We start from the raw sequence: 27,835 nt of genomic DNA on the forward strand, positions 1-27,835 counted from the left end.
CTCGTTTATGGCCTTTGCTCCTCCACCTACTTCTACTCTGACTGTAATAATGTTGTCCGAGGCCTGCTCACGCTTTCGGACAGGGGCCGTCCTCTTCACGCCAAAAAATTAAAAGGAAACAGGGTCCCTTTGGGAAGTGGGATATCTATATTCACGAACGGAGCTCTGGCAAAACCTGCAAACGCAGCAGCCCGGAGCCACAGGGCATCTCTTAGCAACCGACGCCAGAGCCCATTGGAAAAGGAAAAGCAGGATGTGGTCCGTTGGCTTTTCCTCTCCGGTGGCGGCTGTTTCCGGTCCTCCAGGGAGCTCGTCCTTCTGCCTCCCTTCCCCTGAAGATCAGGGACATAGCCGCGGGTTCCGCCGCCTCGGGAGCCCTCGGAGACTTCTGTCTGTCAGCGGCGGCAGTGGCGGGGGCGGCGGGGGCGGCGGGGACGGTGGGGACGGAGGCGGCGGCAGGTCTTCCGCGCGGCCGCCATGCTGAGCTCCCGGGCCCAGGCGGCGATGAGCGCGGCCGACAGGGCCATCCAGCGCTTCCTGCGGACTGGGGCGGCCGTCAGGTGAGCTTGGGGGGCGGGGTGGCCAGAGAAGCCGGGACCTGCGTACCTCGCTTGGGCCTCCGGTGGCCTTCTCTCGTCCTAGTCAGGATCTTCAAAGCCGGAGCGAGCATTCTGGAGGCTTCTGCGCCCTGCAGGGTTAGACGACCAGGCCCTGAGGCGGGAGAGGCGACGGGCCTCTGGGGCTTCCCGGACCTCGGCAACGCCAATTCTGTCTGCACTCCCCAGTGTCACCAGCGCCCCAGATTTTATCAGTGACGCTACCCCGGCTTGCCAGTGCCTCCTCCAGTCCTGTCATTATCCCCAGCACTTCTAGGGACCTTGTCAAGGCCTCGAATCCTGTCAGTGCTTCTCGGGCCACTCAGTGCCTCCGCAGCCCTTTCAGGACCCCCCTCATCCTTTCAGGACACCCTCAGTCCTTATCCCAGCCATGCCAGTTCCTGGCCTGCCGGGGTTCCCCAGGCTTGTCAACCTCGCCAGTCCTGTCATGGTTCTGAATCCTGTAAAGTGGCCGAGCCTGCTAGCGCCCCCCATTCCTCTCAGTCCCCCTCCCAGTTATGCCCGGATCCCCTATTCTATCTGAGTCCCCTGTCTTATTAGTAACTCATTATCTGCAAGGGCCCCTAAACTAGTCAGGACCCCTTTACCTGCTCAAGCTCCATGTCCTGCTGAGGTCCTCTGTTCCTCCTAGGAGCCCCTCCCCAACAGTATTGTCCCCAGTTGTCAGGCCCCTATTTCCCTCCTTTTATTCATCCTCCATGGGCTCCAGGCTTCAGCGCTGAGCGCTGCACCTTCGTCACTGGCCCTAAATGACTGAGACCTGCTGTTCAGGTCAGCGTCCTTCCTCGGGACCCGGAGCAGGTCTGAAGGACTTATTCTCCCGTCTGGAAGCCATCAGCGGCAGAGCTGTCTGGTGCCCCCTTCTGTGGGTAGGAAATGTATCTTGAGACGGCCTTGCCTTTGATCCTGCAGCTGACTGGGTAGCAGAGCTGGGGGCAGAGGCCAGATCTTTACATGCATGCACCACGTGTTATCGTTCTGCAGAGGGGTGGGCATTTCCAGAGTCACTGCTGGGCCCAGGGTTTTTTGTCCGTGCCCAGCGTGGGGCACGGGCAAGTTCTCTCTGCCCCCACCCTTCCTCACTCTGTTGTCCCTCAGTGTCCCTCATGAGCTTGGTGGTTTAAAGCACAGACTTGGCAGCCTGACAGGCAAAAGTTCAGATCCGCACCGCCGCTCCCGCTCCCACCAGTTGGCTCCACCTCTTGGTTTCCTCATCTGTAAAGATGGAGATGATAGCGCAGCCTATTCCGTGGCGGTGTTTGCAGGACAAGCTCAGGTTATCACCGGGCTTGACGTGGAGTATGCACTATGACATGTTCGTGCTTCAATACGGGATTTGACAGCGTGTGGGCAAGTGCTTTACCCTTTCAGTGATGGTCCTTGGTGATCTTCCCAGACACCTTTGTGAATATGCCTGTCCTGTAAAAGTCAGCACAGGAGGCGTTAAGAAACTTTAGGAATAGCTTGCATAAATAAACTGAAATTAGTATGCTTAATAAGCATAGCAGCGCACGTTGACTAAGCTCTGACTATGTGCCCTGTGCATCAGTGCTCATTTTATCCGGACAAGAAGCCTTTGAAGTAGGTCCCAGGAGCATCCCCGTTTTACCCATCAGGAAGCTGAGCCTTCGAAGGGGAAATGATGCCCTAGGACAGCGATTTTCAACCGGTTTCATTTCATGGCACACACTAGTTATTAAAATGCTGTGACACACCAACAAATATATTTTATGCAGATCTGACAAAAATAGGTATAATTTTGATTCACTCACACCGGCCGGCTATTGTGTTGGCTGTTGTCATTTTTTGTATCTGAGAAACCAAGGGAGAAGAGGTCAGCGCCCCTCACTAAATAGTCAGGTATTGCATGTTTTAAAAATACAGCGCCCCAGAGTGCCCGCCGGAGCATGCCCGAGCAATGCAATGCCCCTTTCTTAACCAAGCTCTGGGCGGTGTTGACTCTGCTTGGGCAAACAAAGATTCATTTGGAATTCAGTTATCAGGTTTGCATCATATCAGTTATGACACTAGGAAAACGTCAGTAGCTGTAAGATAAGAGTCCCTAGTGTCGCCAGTAGCTGAGATCAAAACGATATTTACATGATCCACATATTGGGAGAAGAATGTATCACACACACATATACACCTATATACAAACATATCTAATACCTATATATTGCACGTATATATTTATAAACACACATCCAGTTTGCTTTAGTCCGTGGAAAGGCATAACTTTGTATAAAAACAGTGGTTTAAATTGCTGGTGAAATTTCTAAATGTGTAGTGAAAGAATAACTTAAGTGTTCAAGACAAGCCTAAAATTAAGGATCTTTAATATAATAATTACTTAGAAGATCTTGTGTACCATTCCTTATATACTCCCTCTTCATCAGTACTCCGAAAGATACATCCATTTCTATGTTTTCATCAATACCCAACCATTCAGGAAACATTATTGAGAACCTACTATGTGCCAAGTATGATCTAGACCAGTGAATTTCACCCAGTGTGCCATGGCCACACTGGTGTGCCGCAAGAATTGTTAAAATATGCCATACCCGACTATTTTCCCTTAGACTGTCGAATAAAAAACAAATGACAACAGCCAAGACAACAATAGCCATCCAGTGTGAATGAATCAAAATTATACCTACTTTTCGGTGTGCCGCAGAATTTTAGTAATTAGTTCATGTGTGCCGCCACAAGACAGAAAAGGTGGGAAATCGCTGTTCCAGACACTTGGGATGCGCCAGCGAATAAAGCGACAAAGATTCCTGCCCTGGCCACTTTGCCTTCCATTTGCGGAAGCCAGACAATCAACAGAGTGAATAGGTGAATTTTCTGTTACAAAGTGAAAAGAAAACTGAGTTTTTACTCAGAAAAGTGAGTGAAAGGGACCAGGAGTGCAGGTTCCGGTAGCGTGTTGCCCGGGAAGAGGAGGTGGAGGAGTGAGCCCAGCCGTGCCCTGGGGAGGAGCACACCGGGCGGAGGGAACAGCCTGGCAAAGGCCTGAGGTTGGGGGTTGTTGGGGGGTGGCCAGGGTGGCAGCAGAGTGAGAGGCAGAGTAGCAGGAACGCCCCGGCTTCTCCTCCGAGTGAGGCGGGACTTTTGGAAGGTTGTGCTCTGATGTAGCTTTCAAACCCTAATGTCGAAATGTGCTGAGGTTTGGGCCATAATCCTGTACTGTGCGTTACTTTAACTTGAAAGTTAGGTATTTGGCGGGCCAGGGGCTTATTTTGATGAAACGTTACTTCTTCCTCTATCTGTATATTCACCTAATGGGCTTGTGATGAGGGCGGACAGTAAACTGATTTTCTCTTTTAGATATAAAGTCATGAAGAACTGGGGTGTCATAGGTGGACTCGCCGCGGCTCTTGCAGCAGGAATATATGTTATTTGGGGTCCCATCACAGAAAGAAAGAAGCGTAGAAAAGGTAAGCGTGAGGCCCTGGCATCACGGTCTGTAGACTTGACCCAAACCCTTCTTCCCCCAAAACACTACCAAAGGGGAGGGCATTTTTGGTGTTCTTGTGCAGAAGTTAATTTTAATGGCTCACTATGTTATATCCTATCGTAAAGAGATTTATATTTCTCCTCCTGTCAAGTCCTGAGTTTGAGACATGCATTGTAATGAGAAATTTTAGGTGGCTTAGTTGTCGAGTGTTCTTATTAATATGGTAATGATGGTTTTTAGCAGCACAGCTGACTTAACTGTGTGATGCGTTTGTGGTTTCTGTAACTAGCTTCTAGTCGCTAGTAAATGTTCCAAGTTCTTTCTTCATTAACGCAAATGTCCATTTCCTTATTTCTTTTTTAAATGTGCCCTTTGTAAATGTTGCTCTAATGATATTGACTAAAAGTCAGCCTTGGGGAGGGAAGGGGTAGATGTAGCAAAATGTTGATCACCCTTAAATATGAGGATGGTTATAACTAGAGTTTATTATATGTTCTCTTTTATGCATGCTTGAGAACGTTCATAATAAAAAGTTTTAAAAAAAATTTGAACGGAAGCGGGGAGTATGTCAGATTTTGTTGACCTCTTTGCAGAAAGATGGGTCAGAATTGCTAGAGTGTCTTTCCCACTGATTGTACAAACACAATCATGGTCCGGGGGAACAACAGCAGAACAATTGTTTTCTTCTATTCTGAGGAGCATTGTTCTGAGGAGAGTGAGGGAGGGAAAGAGGGTGAGGAAGAGAAAGGGGGAGATGTTACTGTGCCTTTTTGTACACTCGGTGTAAACCAAACCGCGCCAGACACCACTGTGGGCTTCAGAAGTAGCACGGGAGGGGGCCTGTCCTTCCGTCGCTAGTGTCCTGAAGGAGCAGAACTAGGACAGGGCCTCGGCACGGACAGAATGCCTGGCTCTGGATGTCCGTGGTTAAAGACTTCCTCACATTCGATTTCAAATTCAAGGCCACAGTGCAGAAACCCTGGGCCGCAGACGGGCAGGAAGGAAAGAGTTGGTCCGACGTAGTGTGCCGTTCTCTCTCCCGCCCCCCTGTCCTAGGGCTTGTGCCTGGCCTGGTCAACCTGGGGAACACCTGCTTCATGAACTCACTGCTGCAAGGCCTGTCTGCCTGCCCCGCTTTCATTCGGTGGCTGGAGGAGTTCACCACCCAGTACACCAGGGACCAGAAGGAGCCCCCCACGCACCAGTATTTATCCTTAACGCTGCTGCAGCTCCTGAAAGGTATCTATCTGGTGGGGCGTGAAGGGGGACTGTGTACATCTTCAAAGTAGCAGCCCAGATGACAGGCAGAGGGCTAACAGCCTCTGTGCAGAGAAAGATTGCACAGATCATGATGAAAAAAGCACTTAAGAGCCCAACAGATACAAACAGCTGCTTTAGAAACAAATCAAATATATGACCATCTATTTTAAAAATTACCAGTTTGGTGGTAACAGATTTCTGTGGAAGAAGAAAATTCACTACAGATGTAACCATTTTGGTCACAGAATACTCTGGCTTCCAAAACATTAAAGTTTTTTATTTTTTATTTTTTAAGTATGTTAGGCTAGGAAGGAAGGTAATTTACAAGGGGAATAATACAAATTGTATTTGAGACAAAGTGTATATATAACAGACACTCAAATATTGAATTTACCCGTCATCAAAGAAATATAAATAAAGTGACAACGAGGCACTATGTTTTTTCGCCTGTCAGCAAGGATTGAAAACCAAACCCACCACCCTGACCAGCTGCTGGGTGACGTGTCCATACTCACTGGTGGGGGTGTGGCTTTGAGGACAGCCGTTTGGAACCACACGGTAATAGCTCGCCAAATGCTCAGTGCCCTTTGACTCAGTAATGCCTTGTCTGCAAGTCTGTCGTATGGAAATAGCAGTGTGGTCCGTCGTTGACACGAGCCCGCAGTGGAGTTCTCAGAGTTCAGGAACGGCTGGATCCGGGCCCCGAGCGTGGAGAGGCACTCTGTATATGAGTTTAAGACATCGCTGATCTAACTTCATTTTTAAACCACCGTTTTTGACTCCAGAGCTGCCCACTGCCCCCCACCCCTTCCTACCACATTAACATCTGATAACGCCCTGAGGTCACTCCATAGAACGTCATTTGGGAAATGCCGTTACATGCGCAGAGATCTCCAGCACCTGGTTATCCTGGGGGCAAAGAAGGGAGAGATGGTGGTTGTCCGACAGTATAATGATGAAGCAATTGACAGAATAGTATTGGGCTGGCCAAAAGGTTTGTTTATTTTTTTCCGAAAAATCAAAGACATATTTTTCATTTTCACCAATAGCTTTGTTGATTTGGGTGTTTTGAGTACGTTAGCTGTCTTCTGGCGGGTAGAGGGGCTGCCAAACGTCTCCTGGTGCGTGAGACGGCCTCTCAGCAAAGGATTATTTGGCAAAAATATCGACAGTACCGGGAAACTTCGCACACCACTTTTGACATGTTCGATCCGCCACAGCACCTTCTCCACACACCGCACACGTCTTTCCTTGTGTTTCAGTTGTGTTTTACCTTTTTTGAAATAATAAAGCATAATATGCCAAAAATGTTACATATTTTCTTCATCTTCAATATTAAAATGGCTGCACAAAAATTTGCCTATTTTGATAAGTTTTTTTAAATGCACACTGATATGACAGCTGTCATGAGACAATCTAACAAAATTGTTTCTAATGCAGTTAAAGACAACTCAGCACTACCAGAGCCATCGTATGGAAAAAACTAAACAAATGTTTTGGCCAACCCAAAATATAGCCATTCAGAATCATCTTTATGAAGTCTTTTTTTTTTCCCCTAATTTGGGAGAGGACATAAGCTATAGTATTAAGTTTAGTAGAATGATTAAGCAATCAACGGAATAGTATATACTATTCAGAATCATCTTTATGAAGTCTATTTTTCTAATTTGGGAGGTGGCATAAGCTATAACATTAAGTTTTAAAGAACAGAATACAAAAGGATATCATTTGATCTCAGTGAAGCAAAAACTTCTACATGTAGAGACTGGACAGAAAAAGATCACAGCATTACCCACAGCCACTTTGGGACTGTGTAGCTGATAGTTTGAAAACATTTTTTTAACTATATTTTAAAAACTTGCAACAGTAAGCATATTTTATTTTCACAGTCAGTAAAAAATTGGATTGAGAAAGCACTCAGTTAAATATTGTCTCACGGAGGTATTTTCCCATGTGATCTCCTCTTGACACAGAAATCTTTATGAAGCAAGTTCTTAAAAAACAAAACAAAACACACTATCACGAAGTCTGTGTGAAAAGCCGGTGTCCACATAGGTGTTCTGACGCAGGTCTGGGAGTTGTCCTAACCGTGAACACAGCCTGTGTGACCCAGTGCCAGAAACCAGAGTCGTGCCAGGTCCACTGTCCCTAGGATATATGGCCCTTTCTCTGCTTTTGCTTTTCAGTGTCTTTTATTTTGACTTTTAGAAAAAAAATTCCATTATATAAGTAATGCCTGAGTAACTTCTCCTTGTGAAAAATGAATGCATTACAGAGAAGGCTGGAGTTCTTTTATCACCACCCCATCCTGTTTCCTGCCTTCCTTCCCCCCAGTAAGGTATCAGTGCCTGCTTCCAGACCATTTCCTGTGCATTTAAACACATTTCTAAGTGCCCACGGGAATTATAGATTATTTGTTTATTTTTTTAACCGAATAACATAAAGTGCTTTAGAGAAACGTCCATTGCAGTACGCGGAAGCTCTACCTCGTTCACTGCAGTTTTTGTGTGTGCGAGTTTATTGGCTTTGTGTTTGCTGTCTTCTGTGAATTGCTTGTGCATGTCCTTTGCCCATTTTTAAAAAAAATTATTTATTTTTAGAGAGAGAGGAAGGAGAGGAGAAAGAGAGGGAGAGAAACATTAATGTGTGGTTGCCTCTCATGTGCCCCCTCCTGGGGACCTGGCCTGCAACCCTGGCATGTGCCCTGACTGGGAATCGAACCAATGGCCCTTTGGTTCACAGGCCGGCGCTCAATCCACTGAGCTACACCAGCCAGCCTTTGCCCATTTTTAAAAATTGTGATCAAACATTCAGAACATAAAATTTACCATCTTAATCATTTTTAAATGTACAGTTCAGTTCTGTAGCATTAAATACATTCACATTGTGGTGCAGCCGTAACCGCCGCCATCGGCAGAAGTTCTCATCATCCCGTATTGCAGCTCTACTCATTGAACCACCCTCCGTTCCCCTCTCTGCCCAGGCGCCAGGGACCGCCATTCTTTCCGTCTCTATGAACTTGCCTGCGTACTTCGGTTAAGTGGCATCATGCAATACTTTTCCTTGCGTCTGGCTTATTTCACTTAGCGTGATGTCTTCAAGGTCATCCACTTGTAGCATGTGTTATAATTTCATTCCTTTTTGAGGCTGAATCTGAATAATATTTCATTTTGTTTATCCATTCATAAGTCGGTGTATATTCTTATCATTTCTCCCTTTTGGCTACTGTGAACAATGCTGTTATGAACATAGCTGTTCATAACAAATTTCTATTCAGGTCCCTGCTCTGAATTGTTTTGGGCCTGTACCCAGAAGTATATGAATCAGGTGGTAATTCTGTTTAATGTATGAGGAACCACCGCGCTGTTTTCTGTAGAGGCTGTAGCACGTTACATTCCCACCAACAGGGGTTCCAGTTCTCCTCGTCCTTGCCAACACTTGTTATTGTCTGTTTCTTTGACCATCGCCATCCCAATGGGTGTGAAGTAGCATCTGATGGTGGGTTTGATTTATGATCATGATAAATGATGTTAAGTATCTTTTCATGTGTTTATTGGCCGTATGTCTTTTTTTTTATATATAATTCTCTATTCAAGTCCTTTGTCCACTTTTAAATTTCCTGTATTTTTTGTTGTTGTTGTTGGGTCTCCAGAGTTCTTTATACATTCTGGACATCAGTCCCTTATCAGATAGGTTATTGGCAAACCTTGTTCACTTTTACAGTTGCACAGTATCTGTAATACTGAGACACCCCAATTCATTCAGCTACTTGCTTCAAGTGCTTTATGCTGATAAACAGGCTGTAGTGAACACCCATGTACATGTCAGGCAGGTACATAAACACATATTTCCCTAGGTTAGATCCTGAGAAAGTGAAACTGCTGGATTGTAGGGTGTGAAAACCAGTAGACCGTGCCAAATTGCTCCACAGCGTTTTAGGCAAAACTGAGCTAACAGGGACTTAAAATTAACCTTGGGAGGGAAGCCGCTAACAGAAGGGCTGCCTGGCGTGTGTAGGAGGGAAGAGGAAGGGACAGTTCCTTCCCTGATGCGCTCCCTTTGTTCTGGAGGTAAAGGTCAGGCCTCAGGGTGACATCTGCGTGGGTAAGCCAAGCCTCGGGACTTCTTAGCACTGGCTGCCAGGGCTGCTGCTGCTCCACAGGGCCCCACTCACAAAGCCAGAGCCCGTGGAGGGCAAAGTTCAGGCAGGAGTGTGAGTGGCAGTGTTCGGAACCTCCAGGGTTCAGAGCCTGAAGTGTTCAAAGGAATCTTTCCAGTGCAGTGGCTGCACATCAAGGAGGAGAAACAGGCTGGCTTCGTTTATCTGGGGAGTGGCTGAAGTCCCAGAAACAGCACTGAGGTGACAGGCCCCTGTGGTGTTACTCCCCCTGCTCTGGCCCCGTGTGATACCCTGTGCGTGGGGCATGCTCAGCATCAGGAGCCAGCAGACTCTGGCCCATGGGACGACTCCGACCCACCGCCTGTTTCTGTAAATAAAGTTTTATTGAAACACAGTCCAGCCCATTCGTTTAGTGTTGTCTGTGGCTGCTTTTGTGCTGCATCAGCCGAGTTGAGTAGCTGCTGCAGAGTCCCATGAGGCCTAAAATGTTTACCAACTGCTGACCTAGTTTTAAAATTATAATACTAATTCATAAGCTCATCAAACTTTCTTTGGAGTTGCACTGGAATTTTTTTAATTTAAGAACATTTTTCAATTACAGTTGACATTTAATATATTAGTTTCAGGTGTACAGCATAGTGATTAGACATTTATATAACTTACAAAGGGATCTGCCTGCTAAGGTACCATACGTAGTTGTTACAGTATTACTGACCGCACTCCCTGTGCTGGACTTCACATCCCCCGGACCACATTGTAACTGCCGGTCATGCTTCTTAATCCCCTCACCTTTTCTCACCCACCCATTCAACGCCCCTCCCACTTGGCAACCATTGGTTCTCTGTACCTCCGTTTCGTTTGTTCGTCTGTGTTTTAGATTCCACTTGTAAGTGAAATCTTGTGGTATTTGTCTTCCTCTGTCTGGCTTATTTTATTTAGCATAATGCCCTCTAGGTCCATCCATGTTGTCACAAATGGCAAGATTTCGCTCTTATGGACAAGTCATATTCCATCGTACATATGTACCACTTCCTTTTCAGCCATTGACGGACACGTGGGTTGCTTCCATCTCTTGGCTGTTGGAAATAATGCTGCAGTGAACATAGGGATGCATATTTCTCTTGACTTAGTGTTATGGATTTCTTTGGATAAATACCCAGAAGTGGAATTGCTGGGTCCTTTTTTTGTCTCTTGTTAATAGCCTTTGTTTTAAAGTCCATTTTGTCTGATATAAGTATTACTCATCCTGCTTTTTTGTTTGTTGCCATTTACATGAAGTGCCTTTTCCGCTCCTTTACTTTCAGTCTGTGTGTATTTCTGTCTGAGGTGGGTCTCTGGTAGGCAGCACATGTTTGGGTCTTGTTTTCTTATCCATTCAGCCGCCCTGTGCCTTTGGCTTGGCACATTTACTCCATTTACATTTAGAGTAATTATTGGTAGGTATGTAGTTATTGCCATTTTATTATTCATAGTTTTAATTTCTTCTCCTTCTTATCTCCTTCTCCTCGCCCTAAGTCCCTTTAGTACTTCTTGTAACACTGGTTTGGGGGTGATGAGCTCCTTTAGCTTTTCCTCGTCTGGGAAGCTCTTGATCTCCTTCCTTCTGAATGAGAGCCTTGCTGGCTGGAGTCACCCAGGTTGTAGGTCCTTGCTTTTCATCACTGTGAGTATTTCGTGCCAGTCCCCTTTGGCCTGCCAGCCCATCAGACTTTCATTTTTGTTTATTCGTCTCGAAAGTAACAACTCCGCAGACCCATTCAGGCTGCCACGCGCGGCCCCAGGCTTTGCCGCGGTGACCAGAAACTCACAGGCAGACAAGGACCTGCAGAGGCCCGTCCTGGGCGGGGGGGGTGAAGCTCTGAGTGCGGGGCTGACTGGCTGAGTGCGTGAGCGTCCTCCCGCCCCTGAGAGCTGTGAGTTAGAATCGCTTCGTTCAGTAAGAACCTTGCAACAGTAAATGTATGTTGACGATAATTCAAGTAACTGAAAATCAGTTGCTTTATTTAAATGCTGCAGCCTTATGAAAAATCACATTCATTCAACACACACAGAGTGCTTCATAGTATATACTAAGGTAACAAGGAAGAATGGTGAAGGAGATGTAATTCCGAGGCGACTTTTACAGTTATTAAATTCTCAATTAGCTCTGATATGTTGTGCTGTGCGGGTGTTCTGGTTGGTTGTTACGGTGGTGAGTTTAATCATTGTGTTACTTTTTTTTGTTTCCAGCTTTATCCTGCCAAGAAGTTACCGACGATGAGGTCTTGGATGCAAGCTGCTTGTTGGATGTCTTAAGAATGTACAGGTGGCAGATCTCTTCATTTGAAGAACAGGTGAACACTGCATGCAAAACAGGTTTGCTAGAGCATCCTTCCCACCCGTGAGCTGGGGTCTGAGCTCACCGTGATGGCTGAAAACCAGCTGCACGGATGCAGCAGGAAGAGCACGTGTCAACATTGACCTTGCCGGTGCCTGGCCTGAGTGTGCATTTCCGTGACGCTTTAGACAGCCTTCGTGTTCCGGGCTAGGTTATGCGCGTGGTTCCTGGTCTCATGATCAGAGGGGACACGGGGCTTTTTCACTGACGGACGGAAGGACGGTTGGCGGCATGGGGGGTAAGCACAGTTGCCAAAGAGCAAAAATCCTCTTAGATCTGAGTGACCATGCGTGCCAGCGGGTGATAGGGTAGCCGGGGCCTTTAGAAAGGCAGGTGGCTTCACCTAAGGGGCCCAGAGGTGCAGGCAAGACCCTTTTGTAGACCCTGTCGTCATTAAAACAAAACAAAACAAAACAAAACAAAACAAAGCAAAAACAGCCTTCAGAGTTTGCTTAAAGTAGCCCCAGACTGAGAGCAGCTGTCCTATGCAGCCCCAGGGCCTTATTTGTTCCAGAAACGTCTACCTCCTTGTCCACACCCTCAGCTTCACTGCCTTTTTCGGTACTGGCCACCCTCATCTTCCTCCCCAGACCCACTAGTGGCAGGTCTGAGGCCAAGGCTAGGGACAAAAATGTGGCCCCCAGTGATGTGCTGGTGCATGCTCACGAGCCACATTTCCAGGTGGCCTTGTCCAGTTTGGGGTTGGCTGCGCTGTTTCCCCGCCCGGGCCCCGGGCCAGAGGAAGGGGAGAGGGCCTTTGGGCTCCTGGTACTGTGGGGCTGAAAGACAAGCATTGAGAAGCTCTGAAAAGAGAGGTGGGAAGGCCTTCTAGCTGTCCTTATTTTCTTTTTCTTTTTTTTTTAAAGATTTTATTTATTTATTTTTAGAGAGGGAAGGGAGGGAGAAAGAGGGAAAGAGAGAAACATCAATGTGTGGTTGCTGGGGGCCGTGGCCTGCAACCCAGGCATGTGCCCTGACGGGGAATCGAACCTGCGATGGTTTGGTTCGCAGCCCGAGCTCAACCCACTGAGCTATGCCAGCCAGGGCTAGCTGCCCTTATTTTCAAAGGTCATCTGTTTGCACTTGAATCTGAAGCTGTGTGCGTGTTACTTCTTAAACATGATGTCAATGATAGCCGTACTTTCTTACAGCGCATCTAGAGTAACCCACTATATGTTGTGAAATGTTTTTCCCTTCAGAGAATACTTGGTAAAGCCTCTTCTAACTGGAATTACCTAGCTGCGTTTTTCATTTCTGTAAACTGAGAGTGACAGAGAGTTAGTTCCCAAGGACGTCAGGTACCTTCTCTAAGTCCTGCTCTTCTGTCACGGGTCCGCCTAAGTCCCAGGTGGCCCTTAGAAGTATCTCCGTCTTCGGTGCGCAGCCGTCGCTGAGCCCAGGAGTGTGAGGGTGCGTGGGAAGGGGCCGAGTGTGTCTGCCTTCCTCTTCGGAGACAGCCCGAGCGTGTAGCCCAGGGCCTCGTCCGCATCTTCACTGCGATTAGTCTGGTCGGTCGACAGCAGACGTCCGCCTTCAGCCGCTCTCCAGAGCCAGCGGGCGCTCTCCAGAGGCAGTGGGCAGGCGGTGGGGGCTGCGCCGGGCTGAGGGCCTGCCCCTGTGCGTTACGTTCGGTTTTCACAACAAGCCTGCAAAGCAGGATGTGCAGCCTTCGGGCGTCCCCCGGCCACACAGCAAATACACAGACACTAACAAAAACTGATGAGCGAAACAGGTTTCAAGTAAATTGGAGATGTGGTATTGGGCCTCATTCACAGCCATCCTGGGCCGTGGGTTGGACACCCCTGCAAGAGCTACTGCGATTATTCCCATTTACAGGTGAGACACTGAGGTCCAGAGAAGTGAAGTGACGTGCCCGAAGCCACACAGCGCTTTGAGTGGCAAGCCTGTCTGGGGCTAGAGGGCACACTTCAGCCCCACCCCCTCCTGCAGTACTTACCCGACTGTGACAGTGGGTTCGGATCCAGCTCCGGCCTGTCTTGGACTCTTCTCCCTGGCAAACCCCTGCTCAGGACTTCAAGAGTTGGCCCAGATACCTGTTGCAAAGGCCCCTGGACCCCCCCAGGAAGAGCTGATTTGATTCTTTCTCTGTCTCCTGTCGCTCTTTGGTCCTGACAGTAACATCGTGCTGCCCGGCGACAGTAAGGCTGTCACCTGTGTGCCTGGGTTGTGAGTCCCTCGAGGACGAGAGCCTTGCCTTAGTTATCCTTGGCTGTCCGTCATGCTCCTGCTGACTGCTGTTCACCACCTGGGAGGGCACCCGCTTCTCCACGCAGCAGACATTTCCCCCTTCCTTTCCCTGCTCTGCCTGTGGGGGCCCTGCGGCTGTGCAGCTGACCTGACTTGCATGTTCTGATGGAGCGCACGTTCTGGTGGGGGTTGGGGCTGTAGGCAGTAAGCAGGTGACTTCAGGGGAAAAAACGTGACAAAGTGTGTGTGGGTGCCTGGGAGCTGGGTCCAAGACCCCCATAGGTAAGGAATGCTCTTCTGGGGGCATGAGGTCTTTGCAGAGACCTGGAGCCTGAAAGAAGTGCGGCCGTGAAGGTCGTGGGTGCAGAGTGTTCCGGAGGCAGGAGCCACGGTGGAAGACTTGGGACAGTGACAAGGACGCTGTATTTGCAGGGTGGGGAGAAGGCCCGCATGGCTGGGGCCGGGGCTGGGAGTGCAGTGGAGGAGAGGGACTCCAGACGTTGTCATCGTCAGGGAGCGGGGTGAGCAGGCCTTGGACTTCTGATCTGTGTGCAGTGGACGGCCACGAGAGGCTTTGGGCAGGCATCCAACTTAGTTTGAACGGGACAGTGCTGGTCGCTGTGTACGAGGGGGACCTACAGTCCCCCTTGGCCATTGGGCCAAGATGGAAGCCGAGGGGAAAGTTGGGAGACCGTCATTGCAGGTACCCAGGCCAGGGGTGGAATGGCCCTGAGGCAGGGGAGCTGGAGATACTAGGGTACGCTTTGGAGGGAGAGCCCGCACGACTGCGGATGAAGTGGCTAGGGGTGGGGTTAAGTCAGGGAGCGTTGGTGAGGGCGGGTCTCCCCAGGACATTTGGTGGTGGGTACTCTGTAGTGTACAGGTGTTGAATTACAGTGTCGCACCCCTAAAACTCATATAGTGTTATAAACCAGTGTTACCCCAACTTAAAGGGAAGGATAAAAGGGCTAAGTGAAGGCAAATGAGGGACCGAGGAGTCCTAGGGGCTGGATCCCTCGGGCTCTAGCTGAGAAGGGGGTCGGGGCTTACTCTAGCAGCAACAGCCAATGGGAGTTTGAGAGCAGAAGAATAAGGTCAATTATTTGCCTTTTAAAAGATCGCTTTGGGGACTGTGTGGAGGCAGACTGAGAGCGGAGGCTTGAGCCCGGTGAGGACCAGCGGCATGGGGCAGAGAGACTCACCACCCCCCACCAGGAGTGGAGCAGCTTTGGCTTTTTGGGGAGAGGGGCATTGAATTGATCCTTAAAGAGGAGTCCCCCTGCCTTACAATACAGCAATTCCACTTCTGGGTATAAACCCAAAGGATTGAAAGCAGAGACTTGAAGAGATATTTGTGCACCTGTGTTCGTAGCAGTATCATTTGTAATCCCTGAAAGGCGGAAGTAATTCAAGTGTCTGTCCATCAGCAGGTGAATGGGTGGACGAAACGTGGCGTGTGTGTATTCACATGTATATAAATGTATGTGTATGTACCCACGATGGAATATACATACTCACACATAACGGAATGTCATTCAGCCTTAAGAAGGAAATTCTGTAACATCAGTGAACCTTGACATTATGCCAAGTGCTATAAACCAGCCACAGAAGGACAAGGACTGTCTGACTCCACGGGCAGGCGGTTCCTAGAATGGCCAAGTTCACAGAGAGAGAAGGTAGCTGGCGGTTGCCAGCGGCTGGAGTGGGGAGAGGGAAATGAGGAGCTAATGTTAATGGGCACGGAGTTAGTCTGGGAAGATAAACGTTCTGAAGATGGATGGTGCTTATGGCCTCACAACAATGTGATGTACCTAACACTACACAACTGTACACTTAAAAATGGTTAAAATGGTGAAATTTGGGTTATGTGTATTTTACCACAATGAGAAAAGGGTAGTCAGGTTGAGTGACGGTCAAGGCCGTCTGAATAAAGGTAACATGGGCTCAGAGAAGCTGGTGGGAGGCACCCCGTCCACCTCCTTTCCTTCTCTCCCCTTCGGGGCTGTGGGACCAGGGTCTCCACTGTGAAGATGGCTGGGCGGAGCTCTCTGCCTTCCACGGGCTGGGGGCTGGGCCCTGGGAGGGCAGACGGTGAACCCTGCCCGCATCAGCCCGAGGGCGGCTGCCCAGGGGTCCGCACGGAGGGGAGTGTGGTTCCGATGTTGCCCTGGCCCCCCTGGGCCTCCCTGAAGACCGCTTTGCCCTCTGGCAGGATGCTCACGAGTTGTTCCACGTCCTCACCTCGTCGTTGGAGGATGAGCGGGACCGCCAGCCCCGGGTCACACACTTGTTCGATGTTCGTTCCCTGGAGGTAAGCCGTGACGTTTCGTGCGGTTCCTGCCGACCTAACAGGCGTAGGGACCACCGGTATAGTCTCTGTACAATTTAAACTCACAGGTCAGATCCGGCACCAGTCAGCAGTGAGGTCTGGGGGGGGGGGGGCCGGGGGGGGGCCTTAGACCGCCGTCTTCGCAGGTGGCGTCTGCGTGAATGACCCCTTGGAAGGGTTCATTGTCGCAATTTGTGTTGGCTTGAAAAGCCAAAAAGACAGAATACATTCTCCCCATTCAATACAGGGGAACGCAGAGCTCTGGGAATGCCAAATGAATCCCCATCTCCCTGGAACATTATAAAAGTTAGCTGATAAAGGGAGGGGAGGTAGTGTTCCGGAGAGGAAATGCATTTTGATTGCACTGGATGAGGGAGTAGACACAGTGAGCAGAGAGGGTGATGAAACTGCTTTTAAAAACCTTTGTTAAAGGTTGGTTTGTGGGGCGGTCAGCGCAGAGACTCGTGAGATGCGGGGGCGGTCGGAGGGCCGCCGTGGGGTCTTCACTCTGTTTCTTTCCCCACAGCAGCAGCCGGAGATAACTCCCCAGCAGATAACCTGCCGCACAACAGGTAGTCACTCTCCGTCACCTGTGACGTAGAAGATGGGTACTTTTTCGATACGGCAATAATTTGTTCAATTTTTTTTTCTGGTGGTATCTAATCCACCTGGAACTGTGTGTGCTCGCAAAGGGATTTGTGTTTTGGAAACAGCCTTAAATTGTCCCCTCGGCGAACATCTTGAGTTGTTCCTCATGCCTTAGCCCTTCTCGGCTTCCTCCAGAGGGACTGACTTCTGTTACAGACAAGGGTTTGCTTTTTACGTCCCTGACATGATCCTGTTCGGAGCTGAACAAGCCGGAACTCGTGTTCTCGGCACTTCCAGTTTGGGCGACTTGTACTGCAAGTGGTCACAGTCCTCTTTCGAAGGAAATCCTTGTTTTCTTAAGACTCACACTTTAAAAAAAAGACACCCATTCCTTTGCGCATTAGTAGTAACAAGAACGATTATCTCTGGAGCCCGCACTGTGCGCCAGGCCCTGGGATGTCGCATTTAAGTCTCGCATCAGCTCCGGAACGTTGATGGTACCGGGGCCCATGGGGCCAGCAGTTACCCCCGTTTCCAGCATGCTGAGGAACCCCAGGTCCCGTAGCTAATAAGGAGCCCTAAGGCTTCCCAGGTCCCGTAGCTAATAAGGAGCCAAGCCGGGCCCAAGCCCGGGGCCGCCTGACTCCAGGGCCTGGGTTTCCGACCAGCATGCCACGCTGTGCTTATTCCACTAACCCCCTTTCTGTCCAAAAAAAAAAAAAAGTTTTCAGAACTCGCTTATTACTCTGATGATATTTCAGGAGTTTATCTTACTTTATGAACCGTTCACTCAGGGTACCCTTCTTTGCCATCTCAAGCACGTTGAGGGTATGTTTATAGAAAGGCGTTGCCAAACACAAATTCCTTTTTCCAGTGTGGCTGCGCCCATTATACGGGAGCCATGCTGAGCACCCACGTGCGTTTCCCTGCGAAGGGAACGGCTTGTCTTTTTGACGCACGTCAGTAAGGAGAGCTACTCCAATGTAATTCTCAGGGGTGTTTTTTTTCTAAGGAGAGAGTGGCCGCCACATGCTAAACGGGAGGGGGAGTTCGGAAGCCGGGGCCCGAGGGCTGGGGGCAGCAGATCCAAGGCCGTTCTGTGTTCCAGGGGCGCCTCACCCCGCGTCCGGTCACTGGAAACCTCAGCACCCGTTCCACGGGAGACTCACCAGTAACATGGTCTGCAAGCACTGCGAGCACCAGGTAAACGCGGGGCCGGGCCAGCTGTCTTCTCGGGGGGGTTTCGGTTCAGTCGGGGTCCATGAGGGGTCAGGAGCACGTGGACTAATGCTGGCGAGTGGTGCCTGGGGTCCCCCGGGCCCCGCATACGTGGTCGACGGACTATTGTCCCCCCCCCCCCCGTGGGGCAGTGTTGACGTGTGATCTGCTCCTCCGCGCCAAGGGCAGCAGACCCACTGTGCGCTGGCAAGAATTTGTGGCCTAAGTTTGGGTCTACACTGTAGGCGGACACAACAGATTCTAGAGCTGGGTTTTTTCGTTAGTTTGCTCGCTTTCCTTTTGAGGGTTTAAAATAGTTTTTTACTTGGAAAATTTCCAACATAAGACGAAAGTAAGGAATTGTACAACCATTACCTCAAACAATTTTAGGATATTTTTATCACCTCCCCAAAAAACCGGTACCCATCAGCAGTTACTCCTCACCCCCAGCCCCCCCCCCCACACACACACACTCACACACTCACTAGCCCGTAGGCAGCCACTCCTCTGCTTTCTGTGTGAGTACGTTTGTCTGCTCTGGACGTTCCATGTAAATGGAACCATACGGTGCGTGGTCCTTCAGGACCGGCCTCTCCCGTTCAGCTCAGTGTTTCCAAGGCTCACCGTGTAGTGGTGTGTGCCCACATTCCTGTTTGCCACCCGGTAGCATCCCACTGTGCGGGCAGGTGGCCTTTGGTCTGTCCCCTCAAGTGGATGGCCATTTGGGTTACTTCTGCTTTTGGCTGTTACGTGTAGTGCTGCTGTGAATGTTTATGTACGAGTTTTTGTGGGGGCACGTGTTTTCATTACCCCGGGGTCAATCCCTAGGAGTAGAATTTCTAAACTTCCGAGGCACTGCCAGCCTGTTTTCCAAAGTGGCTGCACTGTTTTACATCCCCGCCAGCAGCAAGTGAGGTTTCCAGTTTTTCTGCATCCTCACGAGCACTCACGCTCGTGAGTGCAGATGTCGTCTGACGTCTGAAAGTCGTCTGACTTTCAGTCACCGCCGTCCCGGTGTGTGCGCAGTGGGGTCTCTTCGTGGCCCCTTCGTAATGAGGAAGGCCCGCAGTCCACCACTCATGCGTCCTCAGTGTCTTGCCGTCTGTGCCTTGTCTGTTTACCTTTTCTTTTTCCTTGCATTTTATTTGTATTCTGGTGCTATTATAAGTGGAGTTTAAAAATCTTTTTCTAGTATATAGAAATACAGTTGTTTGTATATTGATTTTGTATCTGGAGATCTTAAGAAAATTAATGTATTGGTTCCAGAAGTTTCTTTGTAGATTCATTATAATACTTTTTAGTATTTTGTTATAATTTCTCTCTTGGCTTTTAGCTATACATTTTTAAATTTTAAAGAAATATGATAAAATCATGGAATTTTAACTTATCGTGGTGCATTCAGAGTCAATGTCACATTCCATGCGAAGACAGGTAACTCACAAAAGTGCGGTTCTATTACCCGACGCTTTGTGTTATTTTTATCATGTGTCTACATCTACATACAGTACACACCCCATGACACTGTCGTGATTTTTGCTTTAAACAGTTAACTGTGTTTAAAAGAAATACAAAGAAAATTTTATATTCGCTGTCTTCAGTCATTTCTGGAGACCCAAGTCCATTGGGTGGTTTTCCCATTCAGCCAAAAGAGATCCCTTCAGCACCTCGTGCAGGTGTATTGCCAGCAGGTTCACTGGGATTGAACTGACATGAAGATGTTTCATGTTTTCGTGTTGCCTTTTTTTAAAGAATAGTTTTGCTGAGCATAGAGTTTCGGGTGGACAGTGCTGCTGTTGTCTTGGTTTCGCTCGGTTTATTTTCAGTCCGCCACCTCGTAGGCATTGTTCTGCCGTCCCGGCCCACGTCAGTCCTGATGCTTAGTCAGCGCCCTTCGTTTCGGCCCTTTGTACCAGTAGCATCCTTTTTTCCCTCTGGCTGCTTACGGGAGTTTCTCTTTATTCTGGGGCTTCAGCAGTTTGTCTGTGCCGTGCATAAAGTTTTTTGTATTTGCTTGGAGTTTGCTGAATTTCTTAAATCTCTACCTGTATGTTCTTCACCAGATTTGTACATGGTTTGGGGGAGAACTTCCAGACAAAGAGCCACCCCGTACACACCTCTCCCACTGAGCGCCTGCTTTTCCGGGAGTTGACTTCTTCTCGGTCTCTGCCCGTTTGTGGTGGCTCCCCAGTCATTCACGTTACTCTGTTTAGTCTTGGTCTAGATTTTACCATTGTTATCTCAAGGAGAGTTAGTCTAGCCAAGCCACTCTGCCATCACCCAAGGCAGGGACCCTTGCCCTACTGTATCATGTTTTTTGCAATTAATCATTTAACATGCACAGCTTTCCGCATCGTCATTCCTTCTCCTGCAACATTGTTTTTCATACAGTGTTCCGTTCCGTGGGCATACTATAATTTATGTAATCATTCTGCAGAAATCCCAGCTATTCGTGCTTTGCCGTTACAAATTACGCTGTGGCGAGCATCCTTGTAGTAACGTCCATGTTATTCCCTTGGGATGCAACCCAGAACCTCGGGTCAGCTGGGTCACATTAGGTTTCCCGGCTGTTCTTTACTGTTACTGTACCTTGTATGTTTCCAAGGTTGTTTGTAATAGAATTTGCTTCTAGGTAAGTACATTGTTTCATTATGTTAATGTTGGGCATGTAAATCTTAAACTTTAGTAGTTTACATCTTTCCATTGATAATGTTTTGAATCCAACTTCAGTCCTTTCTGGATTTTCTCCAATATTCGTTTCAGAGTCCTGTTCGATTTGATACCTTTGATAGCCTTTCACTGAGCATTCCAGCGGCCACGTGGGTATGTACTGACCTGTGGTTTGTTGGGGGCCTGTTTCGGGGCATTTGAATCTGAAAGGGCTGTGAGGCATTTCGTGTAGCTCAGGGGCCATGCGTTACTCAGACACGTGATTGGTTGAACCCAGCTCAGTTTCAGCGTGTGGTACCATGGCCCGGTTCGAGCGAGAAGAGGTGGGCTGCTTTTCTCTTGCTGCAGAAATGTTGGCTTTTTTGAAAACACACACACAAACACACACACACACACACGCACTAAATTCAAATTTGGAAATACCTAAACCAGGGCTGAGGTCCCTAACTATCTGCAGTATTCCATCCTCACACCCTCGCATCCATCACAGTAGCACGTCTCTCGGGCACTCAGCCCCACGTTTGCTCAGGAGGCATCCAGTTGTGTCCGAGATGCTTCTTTGCCCACATGCGCGGGAGGGAAGCCCCGGGATGCACGTGGCCGCCACTCACCGTTGCGGCGCGGCTCCCTCTGAGCTGTAGTAATGCGTCTTCTCCTGCTCCCGCCGTAGGGCCACCCACTGACCCTGGACCACTGCCTTCACCACTTCGTCTCCTCAGAGTCGGTGCGGGATGTTGTCTGTGACAACTGTACAAAGGTACGCCTTAACCCCAAATGCCGCCCCGCCCACGGTCTGCGTGCCCCGACACAGCACCTCTCCCGGCACTGCCCCCGAGCTCTTCCGACTGTTCCCAGAGGGACCTTTCCGCCGCAGCCATTCCTACCAAGCTGGCTGGGAAATTGGCAGCCCGTGGGCCGGCCCTCCTTCCCTGAGGAGTTTAGTTTCAACCACCAAATATTTAGACATTTGAATACCCTGCTTTGAGATGGGGTGTGCCCCCCCATTTGCTATAGCCCCCACCATTCCCACTCGTCTCACACCCCACCCTACCCGTGCTGCCTGCCCACCTTCCCGAGCGGTTGTGTTTCCCCCTCTGAGTGCAGAGGACTGTGTGGAGCGCAGTTTTTGAAGACCCAGCAGATGGATTACATGCCAGTGTCAGAGCTCCTTCATTCCTCTTTCCTCCCCTTCACACCACGTAAAAGTAAAATAGTAAAAACACCCCACAGAAAATTAGGCAGCTGAGTTCACTTCAGCAGGTGGAAGTCAAGGGCCAGTTGAATACACAGGTATAAATAACACCAACCTGATGGGCAACCCTCCCTAGATGTCCTTCCGGGAATTTCAGCAGAGAGATGCTGTTTCTTGTATTTCAGAATGAAGCCAAAGGGACGTTGAATGGGGAAAAGGTGGAACACCAGAGGACCACTTTTGTTAAGCAGCTAAAACTAGGGAAGGTGAGCCCATACCACACCCCTTACCTGCTCTGTTTCGGAGGACTCTTGGCGGCTGCCCCCGACACTCAGCACTTCCGGTTTCCCCCCCCCCCCGCCCCCCGCCCCGCAGCTCCCCCAGTGCTTGTGCATCCACCTGCAGCGGCTGAGCTGGTCCAGCCACGGCACGCCCCTGAAGCGGCACGAGCACGTGCAGTTCAACGAATTCCTGATGATGGACATCTACAAGTACCACCTCCTTGGACATAAGCCTGGTCCACACAGCCCCAAACTGAACGAGAAGGCAGGGCCTGTGTTGGAGCTGCAGGATGGGCCAGCAGCCCCCAAATCAGGTGTGTTCCCCTGGGGTGCTGAGGCCGCGGGAGCCTGCGGCACAAGCGAGGGACTTCGGCATCCCCGGCTTCTGGGGACTTTATGCCGTGAGGGCTTCATTCTCCAATGGTTGCTGAGGGTCTTGAGAAGAGCAGGATGGGGCAGGAGGGGTGGGATTCCTTAAAAGAGGCTAAAACTGTATAGTCATGAGCTATATGGTTGTAAAAGCTGTCATGGTTGGAAAATACAAGAAGAAGAGCTTCAGATTTCCGTTCAGTCTTTTGACTAAGCAGTAGTCGGCTCACATCATATCATTCCAGTGAATTTCTCCTCATTTTCTTCCTAGTACAGTCATTGGCTTGATACAGAAAATGTGGGCAGGAAATGTCCAGGCTAGGGGTCACAGAACATCTTACTGGGGTGGATGATTCTCCTTTACCGATGCATCATCTAATTCCATTACTGTCCACATTGCGGTCCCTGGTTGAACTGGAAGCCGGCATTATTACCCTCAGCCTAACTGAGGGGAAAAGCACGGCTTCGAGAGGTGAAAAGACCGGTCCTTGAGCAAACAGCACATGGGAGGGCTGGCCCTGGAAGGCAGTGTCGCGCAGTGTTGTAAAAGTGTCTGACGTGCTGTGCCGAGCCCTTTAGATGACAGCTGTGGGAAACCCGCCGACTTTGAGGGCTCCCAGCCTGAACTCGCCACCTGCACGCTGCTCTCTCTCCAGACACGACTGCCCCCGGGCACCCCAGATTTCTCCCGCTTAGCGTTTCTTGCCACTTTATTCCCTTTTACATCCCCATTTGTGGGGCCTGACAGGACGTCATTCAGGGACACTATTTTGAGGGGCGAGGGCTCGGTCCTCGGCCCGTTGAAGTCAAGAACCTCTTCCCGCCGGTGCCCATCTCCCCGGCCCAGGGCGCAGGCCTGCTCGCCCTCAGAGTGGGCAGCTGCGCTGCAGGAGGCCAGCGGGTGACGCCTGGAAGGGGACAGAAATACCTCCGCAACTATTTTATCTGCACCCATAAACATTTGTTCACACTGGTACAGGCCGGGACTCCTTAGAAGCCGACAATTTAAAAACAGAGGATGTTTAGCTCAGTGGCTCGAGACAGGGAGTTTGCCTCCCAGAGGACACTGGGCGGTGACAGTTCTGGCTGTCACACCCGAGAGAGGGGTGTTCCTGGTGTATAGTGGCAGAGACCAGAGATGATGCTGAGTGTCCTGCACTGCACAGGACAGCCCCCGCAGCAAGGAATTATCCGTCCCAAATGTCAGTCATGTCAAGGGTGAGACCTGGTTCAGGTCAAAATGCCAATCAGTTAGCCACTGCTCAACTCTGACGGGTAGTTAGCAAAGGGATGGGAACCTCATGTGTTTCCATCTCAGATCTGCACAGCCATCACAGTGAACAGCGGACCAGGCGCTCGGTATGCTTTTCCTGTTGGGGGTTAAAACGGGGACAGAGAGCCAGGGAATTTTACAACGTAACAAAAGGAAATACTTGTTTTCTCCTTGTAGCATTATTGGGCAGTTAAATTTCTTGGAGGTAATCAAAGCCACCGCTCTGTTTACCCAGAGCCACTGCTAATTTTCATTGCCTTGGGCCTTTCTCTCTTGCAGTTCTGAATCACCCAGGGGGCCCCAAACCCCACATTTTTATGAATGGTGCCTGCTCCCCGGCCGTGTTGCCTACCCTGCCAGCCCCGGTGCCCTTCCCCCTGCCCGCTGTTCCGGACTACAGGTGAGCCGCTCCTCGGAAGCCACCCTCACTCCTTGGAGGCTGTTCTGTCTCTTGGTTTGCAAAATCAGCTTTTCACAGAAATGAATCACAGCGAAGAGATAGCTTTCTTTCATTTTTAAGGCGGAACTCACTAGTATGCATTCCTCTGTTTTTGTTCAAAATGGAAGTCACTTTATTTTTTAAATTAATTTTTATTTGTTTAATTTTATTTATTTATAGACAGAGAGGGAGGGAGAAAAAGAGGGAGAGAAACATCAACATGTGGTTGCCCCTCATGCACCCCCTACAGGGCACCTTAATGCATGTGCCCTGACTGGGAATCAAACCAACCACCCTTTGGTTTACAGCCTGGTGCTTAAACTGAGCCACACCAGCCAGAGGTATTTATTAATTTTTAATAAATAAAGGGAAAGAAGGAGAGGAAGAGAAACATCAATATATGGTTGCCTCTTGCACACCCCCCAACTGGGGATCTGGCCCGGAACCCAGGCATGTGCCCTGACTGGGAATCGAACCCGTGACACTTTGGTTTGTAAGCCAGCACTCAGTCTACTGAGTCACACCAGCCAAGGCTGGAAGTCACTTTAAATATAAGCATTATAAAGTACATAACATTCAAATATATGTGTATTATACATATGTGTGGATATATGTGTGAATGTACGCAGAGAAAAGTATAAAGCAACAAATTTTTACTTTCTTGGGCTTCCACCTAGAGATCGCCAGTGAAACCCTTTAGGTCCTCCACTCTGTGCAGCCGTGGGCGTGCACACACACACTCAGAGAGTGGGCATCGCGCCGGTGCACGTAGGTCTGTGATTTAGTGGTCTGCAGTGTTCATCCGTGCGGATGGGCCGTTGTCTCAACCCCCCGTTGTCGAACGGGGTTGTTGTACTTTTTGCTTCTGCCTGTAGACCTCCGTCGTGTTTGTAAACCACCGGCTTGTGTTCCTCCCGTTCAGCTCCTCCGCGTACCTCTTCCGGCTGATGGCGGTCGTCGTCCACCACGGAGACATGCACTCGGGACACTTCGTGACTTACCGACGGTCCCCACCTTCGGCCAAGAACCCCCTGTCGACCAGCAACCAGTGGCTGTGGGTTTCCGACGACACGGTCCGCCGGGCCAGCCTGCAGGAGGTCCTGTCCTCCAGCGCCTACCTGCTGTTCTACGAGCGGGTGCTCTCCAAGGTGCAGCACCAGAGCCGGGAGTACACGTCCGAGGAGTGAGCACGCCCCGCTCCCAGAGCTAGACCTGACGGCACTGTCCACGCCACCCAGGAAAGAGACAAACTCCGACCACGTGCGTGTGCGTGCGCAGGCAGCCCGCCAGAGCCCTTCAGCCTTCAGGTGTGTTCCCAGAGCGGGCTCCACCGGGGAGCCGGCGGCCCCTGAGCAGCTCTGCTGGCACGCGCTGGACGGCGTCGCTGTCCTGTCGGGACCGCAGTCACTCTGCCCAGAGCATCTTCTCGCTCACCTGATGCAGGTCGTTAAAAGAAATCAGGCTCCGGAAGCACCTCTTTTACATTCTTACCTGCTAGGCGTTCTCGCAGGGGGCCACCTTTGTCAAGCCCTCCGACGTTTCAGCGCAGACCTTTCCTTTTTAATGAGCAGGCCCGCATAAAAACGGTTGACAAGAATTAGTGAAATTATCAAAGGCAACAATTTAGAAGAAAAAGTGCCTTTCACTTTTGATCGCTTTTGTAGCACGTCCATTCTGGAAAATACACGTTCTCTAAGAGTCATAGAACCAATTTTTGAAAAGCCTTCTTCTAAGTTTCTCAAGGGATAGCAAAAGAACAGTTAAAAGATGCCTAAAGAACACCCACCTTCCCTTTTTGTATGTCTTTTTCTAATCTTTCGATTCTTTGTATATACATCGACAGTAAAAGCTCTCCTGCCAAATCTGCCCCTCGGGGGGGCTGTCACTGCTTCCTCGGTCCTCAGTGACCTGCTCACGCGTTGCCCTTACCTTTCGTACGCGGGACGCGCGGGACTCGGGGTCGCGCTGACAGTGGGAACCCCTGTGAATAGCCGGACTGTACCCTGCAGGTCCTCTGCTCCGTAGAAGCGCGATCTCACAGACACCCGCTTCAGACGGTTATTCTCGTCTATTTATTTATTGCTCGTGCAGAGCTCTTAAGATGTGCAGGCGGGGCCGGGGGCCGTGGAAGAAGGCAGCCCCGCCTCCGTGTGAGGACTCGAGTCGGAAGGAAGGGCGCCCGCCGCCCCTCTGGGACCCCCACCTCCTCATTTGTGACGGGAAGGCTGAGGTCGATGGCCGTCGAAGGCCAGGCTTTTCCACTAAAATAAGTTTAATTTATTTGTTACACACACACCTGTAGCCGACACCTAGGACTGTCGCTTTGTCACAGGCCCACCTTCGTTTCCAGGAGCCCAAAGACCACACGGAGCGCGCTCCCCCCTCTGCAGGTGAGTCTCAGGCCCGCGGCCCAGTGCGGGAGGCATTCTGATGACCCAGGAGTCATCTCTGTTTGAGCTAGGTGTTTGTATTAAAACAAAACAAAACAAAACAAAAACACCAAATTCGTATGGACTCTTCCGAGATGAGATCTGGAATCAGACCTGTCCAAAAGGCCACCTGAGGGAAGGCGAAACACCTTGCCTCCCCCGGCGGGGGAGAGCTGGCGGACACTTGTGGATGATGCCTCGGTGTCGGCTGACAGCACAGGAGGCCCAGGCGACTGCCATCCCGGCGGGCCGGCATGCACCCCGAGGACGCGCACGCCGGCGAGCCCGTGTGGGGGCTCTGCAGGCCGTGGCCCTCCAGGTGCAGGGAGCAGCTGGAAGCGTCTGGGCCGTCCACTGCCGCTCCCCTTCCCGGTTCTGTCGCAGACCCTGGCTTTGATGTGGAAACGAGCGCACCTGGTGTACCTGAGTCTGGTGGACAAACACCCAGGTGTGTGACCTTAAACTGCTCACCTCAAGTCGTAGCTTTGAGTACCTGCTGTGGTGCCGCTGCTCACTCTTTGAAACTTGCCATTAAAGGGGGAGGTCGGTCAGGCCGGGAAGGGGCCGATGCGCGGAACGTGCTGCAAGCAGACCGTTGGCCCGAGGCCAGGACCGTGGATGTGAATGACTCGTGTGCCGTCTCTGAACCTGGCCTAAAGCTGACTCCCTCGTTTTGTAAACTATTAGGCATTGAGTAGGAGCCAGATAATCTTATTTCTAGTTCTAAGTTATTTACAAAATAGCTTCTTTTTGCAAAGTCGTAAGTTAAAGCAGTAGTTTATGACCTAAAAACTGCTGATTTATGTACTTGCAAAAGGCACCTTTTGTATCTGCTGTGTATTATAGCAATAAAAGTATCATTTTGCTAGGAAAAAAGTCAACTGGTATGCTTTCACCATTTCCTGATTTGATAGGAAGTCCTCTTTCCGAATTTTGCAGTGTTACGTAACGTTACACCTTTTCTTTCCTCACCGGTAAAGGAAACGCCACACCCGTTTTGGGGGGGGTTGG

At 49.9% G+C, this 27,835-nt stretch overlaps 1 protein-coding gene across 4 annotated transcripts; it reads left to right on the forward strand.

Annotated features, from left to right (window-relative positions):
- Positions 1–423: 423 nt before the first annotated feature.
- On the forward strand, positions 424–27,810 carry USP30 (ubiquitin specific peptidase 30). 4 transcript variants are annotated; one of them, XM_045843667.1, is made up of 13 exons: positions 424–560; positions 3,945–4,054; positions 5,131–5,313; positions 11,684–11,787; positions 16,252–16,350; positions 16,895–16,940; positions 18,065–18,159; positions 20,935–20,994; positions 21,512–21,598; positions 22,219–22,299; positions 22,409–22,628; positions 24,236–24,356; positions 25,318–27,810. In XM_045843667.1, exons 1-13 carry the CDS (start codon positions 478–480, stop codon positions 25,580–25,582), a joined length of 1,554 nt encoding a protein of 517 aa, XP_045699623.1. In that variant the 5' UTR covers positions 424–477; the 3' UTR covers positions 25,583–27,810. The 4 variants fall into 4 exon arrangements, with proteins under 4 accessions (XP_045699623.1, XP_045699634.1, XP_045699626.1 ...); XM_045843678.1 differs by having other exon boundaries at positions 22,439–22,628; positions 25,318–25,585; XM_045843670.1 differs by having other exon boundaries at positions 16,898–16,940; positions 25,318–25,585.
- Positions 27,811–27,835: the final 25 nt, after the last annotated feature.

This window comes from Phyllostomus hastatus, unplaced genomic scaffold, assembly GCF_019186645.2.
Source record: "Phyllostomus hastatus isolate PE091 unplaced genomic scaffold, TTU_PhHast_1.1 phas_contig_1162, whole genome shotgun sequence".
NCBI lineage: Eukaryota > Metazoa > Chordata > Mammalia > Chiroptera > Phyllostomidae > Phyllostomus > Phyllostomus hastatus.

Excerpts from the sequence above, each read along its gene's own strand:
- USP30 (XM_045843667.1), top strand. The coding sequence starts at position 478 with ATGCTGAGCTCCCGGGCCCAGGCGGCGATGAGCGCGGCCGACAGGGCC. Across the intron at positions 18,160-20,934 it reads GCAAGCACTGCGAGCACCAG|AGTCCTGTTCGATTTGATAC; the intron begins GTAAACGCGGGG and ends TATTCGTTTCAG. Across the intron at positions 20,995-21,511 it reads GCATTCCAGCGGCCACGTGG|GGCCACCCACTGACCCTGGA; the intron begins GTATGTACTGAC and ends CTCCCGCCGTAG.